This window comes from Cyprinus carpio, chromosome B20 (assembly GCF_018340385.1).
Source record: "Cyprinus carpio isolate SPL01 chromosome B20, ASM1834038v1, whole genome shotgun sequence".
Lineage (NCBI taxonomy): Eukaryota > Metazoa > Chordata > Actinopteri > Cypriniformes > Cyprinidae > Cyprinus > Cyprinus carpio.
In genome coordinates this window covers 664,188-671,961 of record NC_056616.1, presented here as the reverse complement: position 1 = coordinate 671,961, position 7,774 = coordinate 664,188, and the positions used below count along the sequence as shown (strand labels likewise).

The following is a 7,774-nucleotide window of genomic DNA, read 5'->3' as shown; positions in this document are numbered from 1 at the left end:
GCAGCGAAGGCTTGTGATGGGATGTTTTTAAGCACTGAACCCTGACTAGTGTCTTTAGGTGTGGTAACACTGGTATAAGGGGACCGTTGAAACTCTCCTCTTTACTGCCTCAGCTGTGTGTTAGTTTTCTGTAATTCAGCAGCCCATGGTTAATTATTCATCTCTTATCCCAGTGCAGAGCTGTGAGGAGTGGACGCCCGAGAGACTGACCTGTTGTTTTTATATGACTGATAATTGTGTTTAAATCTGTGATAACCAGTATGCAGTTTTGATACAGTTATGAACAAATAATCAGGTCAACAACAATTTAGCTTAACACTTAACCAAAATAAATGAAAATATAACTGCACATTTTTAAAAACATGTCTTATTTATGGAAGCCTGTTTCTGCCACTGGATAAAAAAAGTAATTGTGGCTTTTTATCTCACAATTCTGACTTCATATCACACAGTTCAGAGAACTGAAGGAATTGTCAGTTTATAGCCCAGCTCTCCATTCTGACGGCATTTCTCACAGTTGTGAGTTTACATCTCACAGTTCTGAGAAAAAAAAAGTCAGAATTGTGAGAGAAAAAGATTGATTTTTTTTATCCAGTGGTGGAAACGGCTTCCGTAATTATTATTATTAGTAGTAGTAACGCAGGCTTTGTTTAGCCTCATCCGCTGATGGTCTGCAGATATGATGAAGTTCTGCTTCAGTGTGTGAATGAGCTGCTCAGCCTCCTCATGACCCTCAGATACGGACTCTCATCAGCACAGGACACCACGGTGCGTTCAGCTCTATTACACCCGCTGCAGCAAAGTGCCAACATCTTTATTAACTCTGCATCTACTAAATGATGAACATACAGTGTTTTGTTAAAATAGTTTTATTGTAAACCAAAAAATCATTCATTTGAATAAATGTACCATTAATACAGATGCTGCATTCACTGCATCTGACAGATTTTCTCATTGACACCCTGAAGCCTAAAAAAAAAAAAAGCCGTTTCCCACTTTAGTTATGCGTTTTGACGTGATCCTTCTGGTCTTATGGTTTAATACGCAACTGTCATCATCTTTTGTCACAGAAGAGCAATTGTGAGTAAATATTCCGTCGTCTTTGCATGAATGTAATGCATGCAAAGTAACATTTTTCTTCTGAAACGTGAACAGTACATCTGTTGGTACAGTATGTGTCACATGACCAGACATGGTTTCACAGGCCGCCTGCAGCACTCTCACCTCTATCCCCTTGTGAAAGCTTCTCTAATCACTTGGATGAAAATGCTGTGGCACAGAGCAGAGGACGTGTGTCTGGATTCATGTAGATGTCTGGTTCTCCGTCACCAGCGGCCGTGGCTCAGGTGTGTGCTGCTTTAAGAAGTCACGCCTGATGGTGTCTGTCTCCTCAGGCCTGACTGTGTCTGCTCGGTTCTGCCAGTGGCACGAGGAGTCTGGTATCACGCCGGTGGAGAAAATGTGAATCTCTGTTTGTTAATCTCTAAATAAAAGTCCTCTTTGTTGGTGCACGGTCGTTTCCTGGTAAACTGGGCCACTGAGAACACAGAAGTGTGTTGTAGTGCTGCTAGCAGCCTTCGATATCAAGCCACTGCCAAAATAAGAACCCAGACCGGAGCTACTGGCCCCGTCATCCGTTAGTAGATGGAGCCTTCATGTAAATCAATTCATCATAAACCTCTGCATTCACTCCAAAACTCTCTCAACAAAGGAACAGGAGAAGAGTCGGTGAATCAATAGAAAAACATTGACTTGTGTTACTTACTCCAAAAATCAAACTGATATTTTGTTGTAAATTTAAAAATAATGCATTACTTTCCTAATTACTTGAAAAAAGTCATCACTTGCATTACCCCAACGCTGGTGGACGAAATTAATCATATTTTCTACATAAAGTGCTCAACATTTTTATAATAGAGCAGCAGCTCCAGTGACATCTTTCTCCATTTCAAGTGTTTGTCCATCTGAAGAGGATTTGGACTGATTGAGTGTGACGCATGGAAACAGACCCGCTGTAGACTGTCTGTGCAAACATTCAGAGACCATCCTGGATGATGAGGTGCTCCCTAAACACACGATTCAACATCTGCTCTGTAATTTACGGCTATCCAAACCCATAAGGATCCCTACGTTCAGCTGCGTCAATATTTAAGAACACTTATACAAATAACATTGGCAATCTAAAAAGAGATGAACCGAAGCGCTCCAGTGCACCCCCCCTCCACCACCACAGAGCCTCCTGCGGTCCATCAGGCTGCCATCAGTTTCTGAGTGTCCTCTGCGTCTGCGCTGGGCTTCTGCAGTCTGCTGGTGTCTTGTTTGGGCAGGCCGTACAGGTAGATGGACACACACACCAGCAGCGCTCCGCCGAGGAAAGTGGCCGCTGCAGAGAGTAAAGACACATCACACCGCTCCTCTGAAACACTTCACCACCGGGCTACGCTGGACAACAGCAGCATTCAGAAGTTGTAAATGATTTCAAATTTCTTAAATACAATGAATTAAAATTATACTACTTTTTTTTTTAAAGGTAAGTGGTTGCAATCGATTTATTTTAGCTACATTTAAACACATTTAGTTTACTAACTTACAATTTTTTTTTATTATTAAATGTAGCTAAAATAAATCGTTTGCAACCACTTACCTTTAAAAAAAATGTAGTATAATTTTTTTCAGTGACATTAAAATTATATCGGCCATTGGCCACCATGCTTTCCAAGATATCGGCATCAGCTGTTAAAAAAACAATATCGGTCGACCACTAGTAAACTGAACTTATTTTGTCTTCTGGGAACATGTAACTATCTTCTGTAGCCCCTGAAGGGCAGTACTAAATGAAAAAAATATGATATTTAGGCAAAATAAGAAATATATACACATCTTTATTATGTTCAAAAGTTTTCACCCCCCGGCTCTTAATGCATGGTTTTATCTTCTGGAGCATCTGTGAGCGTTTGAAGCTTCTGTAATAGCTGCGTATGAGTCCCTCAGTTGTCCTCAGGGTGAAAAGATGCATCTCAACATCATACAGTCATTGTTGGAAAGGGTTCAAATACACAAAAATGCTGAAAAACCACACAATCTGTGGGAGCTGAAGGATTTTTCTGAAGAACAGCAGACAGTTGAACTGTTCAGAACAAACAAGTGACTCAAGATCAACTATCACTAAACACAAACACAGCTGTGGATCATTCAGCTGACAACACAGTGTTAAGATTCAAGGGGGTGTAAACTTATGAACGGGGCATTAAATATCGCATGTGATTTATCATGCAGCCCTAATTAACTATAACATGCATCTTGTATGATCCCTCTTATTTTGGTAAAATAATTAACATTTTGCAGATTCTGCAAGGTGTAAGTAAACTTTTGACCTGGACTGTGTACACCAGCTGATCAGAAGACCCTGTGACTGAGAGAGGCACTCACTGATCTGCAGGCCGAAGAGAACGACGGACGCCACGGTGGACAGGACGATGGCAGCGGCCGCGGAGAAGCCCTTCATGATGTTATCGGTGTATTTGACCACCACAGACGTGTACAATCCTCCCGCGCTGGCCAGCACTGCAGGCAGAGAGCGAGAGAAACCTGTCAAACCGCTCCAGCAGCATTCAGGAGCTCTGCGCTCACAATGACGGCCGTTTAAATACACAGTTTCTGCTCAGTGAGCCGTATCCTCCCAACACACACCACTTCAGGTCACGCAGGAGCTACTCACAGACGACTAAACACACCCACGGCGTGTATCCGTAGAAGAAGCCCTTCTCCAGGACCTGGGCCCCGTCTGTCACGAACACCCCGATGAGGGTCACCACGATTCCCGACAGGTACATCTGGATGTTTCGCACCCACAGAGACGTGTCCGAACTCTTCAGGACCTTCTCGAAGTACACACCTGATCCCAAACAGAGCGTCACTAATGCTCCTCACCAGAAACTGTGATCATAAACACGACTGAACACATCGTACCTGCAAACCCAGAGCAGAGCACCGCGATCGCGATCGCCACGAAGCCCAGGAACGGGTTCTGCTCCACCTGCAGCACAGCGACACGGCCTCCCATCAGACACAGAGACAACACTCACAACCACATCAGAACCGTTCGGAAGAACGAAGACTGATCAAAAATACAGTAAAAACTGTGAAATATGATTAGTTTAATTTAAAGCTGTTTTTTTTTTTGTTGTTTTGTGTTGTAGTTTATTTTTTTTATGTGATGCTGTGTTTTATTTTTAGTTTCTTTAGTCTTGTGTTTAGTGTGATATTATGTAATCATTCTAATATGATGATTTGCTGCTCAAGAAACATTTCTGATTATTATCAATGTTGAAGACGGTCTTGAGCAGCAGATCATCATATTAGAATGATTTCTGAAGATCATGTGACACTGAAGACTGGAGTAATGATGAATAAAGATTGAAAAGCTTTAGTCTGGTGGTGTGCAGTGCTCCGGAGGCTGGTATCTGGTTTGGAGCAGGCAGTGAATGGGCTCATAGGGGGTCTCCTGCAGCTGTACCTGGACTTTGGTGGCCTGCGGCGGCGTCCACTGCACCAGCGTGACTCCTCCACACAGCATGAAGACGGAGAACCACTGCAGGCGGCTCAGAGAGCGGCTGAGCATCAGCACCATACACAGCGCCGTGCAGGGGATCTTCAGCTGATACGTCACCTGACACACAGACAGAGTCACCAACACACCCAGCAGGAAGCACTCATTCACATGAAGAATGTGTTCGGCAGCATCAGACGCTGATCTCAGGTCTCACAGAATCGGAGGCATTTACGACTCAAACAGGATATTCAACCGGAAAAACCGGTACGGCGAGACTCTCCCTGTAACTGACAGCAGCGGGACAAATAAGACTGATTTACGGTTCACTTGTGAAATAAGTCACTTCAGAGTTCACTGGCGAGCAAGAACAACACAGAGTAACGATATCAGTGACAGCCAATCAGGATCCACTGGACATTAGAGAGCTGGAGGATCTAAAGCAGCAGAAGACTCTCAGAATGAAGTCGTTATCTGTTTTCTGTTCTCTTCTTCAGTTGTGACCCTGCACCACAAAACCATAATGCTCCAGCTTTTTAAATTGAAAACTAAAAGCTGAATAAATAATCTCTTCATTGATGTGTGGTTTGTTAGGAGAACAATATTTGTCTGAGATACAACTATTTGAAAATCTGGAATCTGAGGGAGCAAAAAAATCTAAATATTGAGAAAATCATCTTTAAAGTTGTTCAAATGAAGTTCTTAGCAATGCATATTACTAATCAAAATTAAGTTTTTTATATATTTATGGTAGGAAATTTACAAAAGATCTTCATGGAACATGATGTTGTTTGTTATTAATATTACTAATCATAATTAAGTTTTTTGTATAATTGTGACCCATACAATGTATTGTTGTCTATTGCTACAAATATACCTGTGCTACTGATGACTGCTTCTGTGCTGCAGGGTCACATATGTTTTGTAATCATTAGTCGTTTAAATCATTATTTTGGGGATTTTTAATCATAATCATTTGTCATTTTTATTATGCTTTCCTTGCTCTTGTGGTTTAATCGTATGATTGTGGAGTTTCATGGAGAGAATATCAGAGCTCTAGGCTTTATGGGATGTTGATGAAGTCACCGAGTCTAATAACACTGGTTATATTTGTCATGATCTGAAACAAATGCAACTAAGATTGTTTAATAAACTGATTTTGATCCTCATCCCTGCTCTTCTCTGGTGTCCTCAGAAGACTGTGAATACGGTTCTGGATTAAAGATGAAACAGATATGTTCTGAGACTTGATCTAACAGAACTGTGTTCATAAGCTCGGAGCCAGAGCTCATGGTGTTCAGATACCTGATAGAGAGCAGCGTCCAGGTTACTTAATGCCACGAAGGCCATGTTGTTCTGGACAGCATACACCACCGACGGCACACTCAGCTTCAGCAGCTCCACCGGACTCCTGAGAATATTACTGACCAGCACACTCCTGCAGCGGCCCCAGTCTCCACTCTCCCTGCAGCACACACACACACACACACACACACACACACACACACACAGGTGAGGAGGACACACACACACACACACACACTCCTGCAGCGGCCCCAGTCTCCACTCTCCCTGCAGCACACACACACACACACACACACACACACACACACAGGTGAGGAGGACACACACACACACACACACACTCCTGCAGCGGCCCCAGTCTCCACTCTCCCTGCAGCACACACACACACACACACACACACACTGGTGAGGAGGACACACACACTCCTGCAGCGGCCCCAGTCTCCACTCTCCCTGCAGCACACACACACACACACACACACACACACACACACAGGTGAGGAGGACACACAACACACACACACACACCTCCTGCAGCGGCCCCAGTCTCCACTCTCCCTGCAGCACACACACACACACACACACACACTGGTGAGGAGGACACATACACACACACACACACACACACACTCCTGCAGCAGCCCCAGTCTCCACTCTCCCTACAGCGCACACACACACACACACACACACACACACACACACACACACACACACACACACACACACACACACACACACACACACACACACACACAGGTGAGGAGGACACACACACACATTCCTGCAGCGGCCCCAGTCTCCACTCTCCCTACAGCGCACACACACACACACACACACTCCTGCAGCGGCCCCAGTCTCCACTCTCCTTGCAGCACACACACACACACACACACACACACACACACACACACACACATACACACAGGTGAGGAGGACACACACACACATTCCTGCAGCGGCCCCAGTCTCCACTCTCCCTACAGCGCACACACACACACACACACACACACTGGTGAGGAGGACACACACACACACACTCCTGCAGCGGCCCCAGTCTCCACTCTCCCTGCAGCACACACACACACACACACACAGGTGAGGAGGACACACACACACACACACTCCTGCAGCGGCCCCAGTCTCCACTCTCCCTGCAGCACACACACACACACACACACACTGGTGAGGAGGACACACACACTCAACACATACTGAAGCGGCCCCAGTCTCCACTCTCCCTGCAGCACACACACACACACACACACACACACAGGTGAGGAGGACACACACACACACACACATACACACAGGTGAGGAGGACACACACACACACACTCCTGCAGCAGCCCCAGTCTCCACTCTCCCTGCAGCACACACACACAGGTGAGGAGGACACACACACACATACACACAGGTGAGGAGGACACACACACACACTCCTGCAGCGGCCCCAGTCTCCACTCTCCCTGCAGCACACACACACACACACACACACACACACACACACACACACACACACACACATACACACAGGCACACAGGACACACACACACACACTCCTGCAGCGGCCCCAGTCTCCACTCTCCCTGCAGGACACACACACACACACACACACACACACACACACACACACACACACACACATACACACAGGTGAGGAGGACACACACACACACACACACACACACACACTCCTGCAGCGGCCCCAGTCTCCACTCTCCTTGCAGCACACACACACACACACACACACACTTTGAGTTGCAGGAGAGCAATCCCCAAAAAAGGGGATTTACAAGAGATAAAGAACTGGAGGCCGGTTGCTCTGCTTTGCACTGATTACAAACTTTTGTCGAAGGTGTTGGCAATGAGACTGAAGAACGTTATGGAGCATGTTATTCATGTTGACCAGACCTACTGCA

General features: G+C 45.4%; 1 protein-coding gene across 2 annotated transcripts in view; it reads right to left on the bottom strand.

The window, feature by feature from the left end:
* Positions 1-853: 853 nt before the first annotated feature.
* The window catches only part of LOC109091803 (CMP-sialic acid transporter-like), an 11,740-nt gene continuing 4,819 nt past the window's right edge, over positions 854-7,774 (bottom strand). Inside the window, exons 3-8 of one of the 2 annotated variants that reach the window (XM_042746721.1) lie at positions 5,855-6,014; positions 4,517-4,669; positions 3,970-4,036; positions 3,719-3,895; positions 3,430-3,564; positions 854-2,383 (exon numbers count right to left, since the gene is read on the bottom strand). In XM_042746721.1, coding sequence (XP_042602655.1) covers positions 2,250-2,383; positions 3,430-3,564; positions 3,719-3,895; positions 3,970-4,036; positions 4,517-4,669; positions 5,855-6,014 — 826 coding nt within the window. In that variant the 3' untranslated portion in view covers positions 854-2,249. The remainder of the gene's footprint in view (positions 2,384-3,429; positions 3,565-3,718; positions 3,896-3,969; positions 4,037-4,516; positions 4,670-5,854; positions 6,015-7,774) is intronic. The other variant, XM_042746722.1, reaches the window with a different exon arrangement.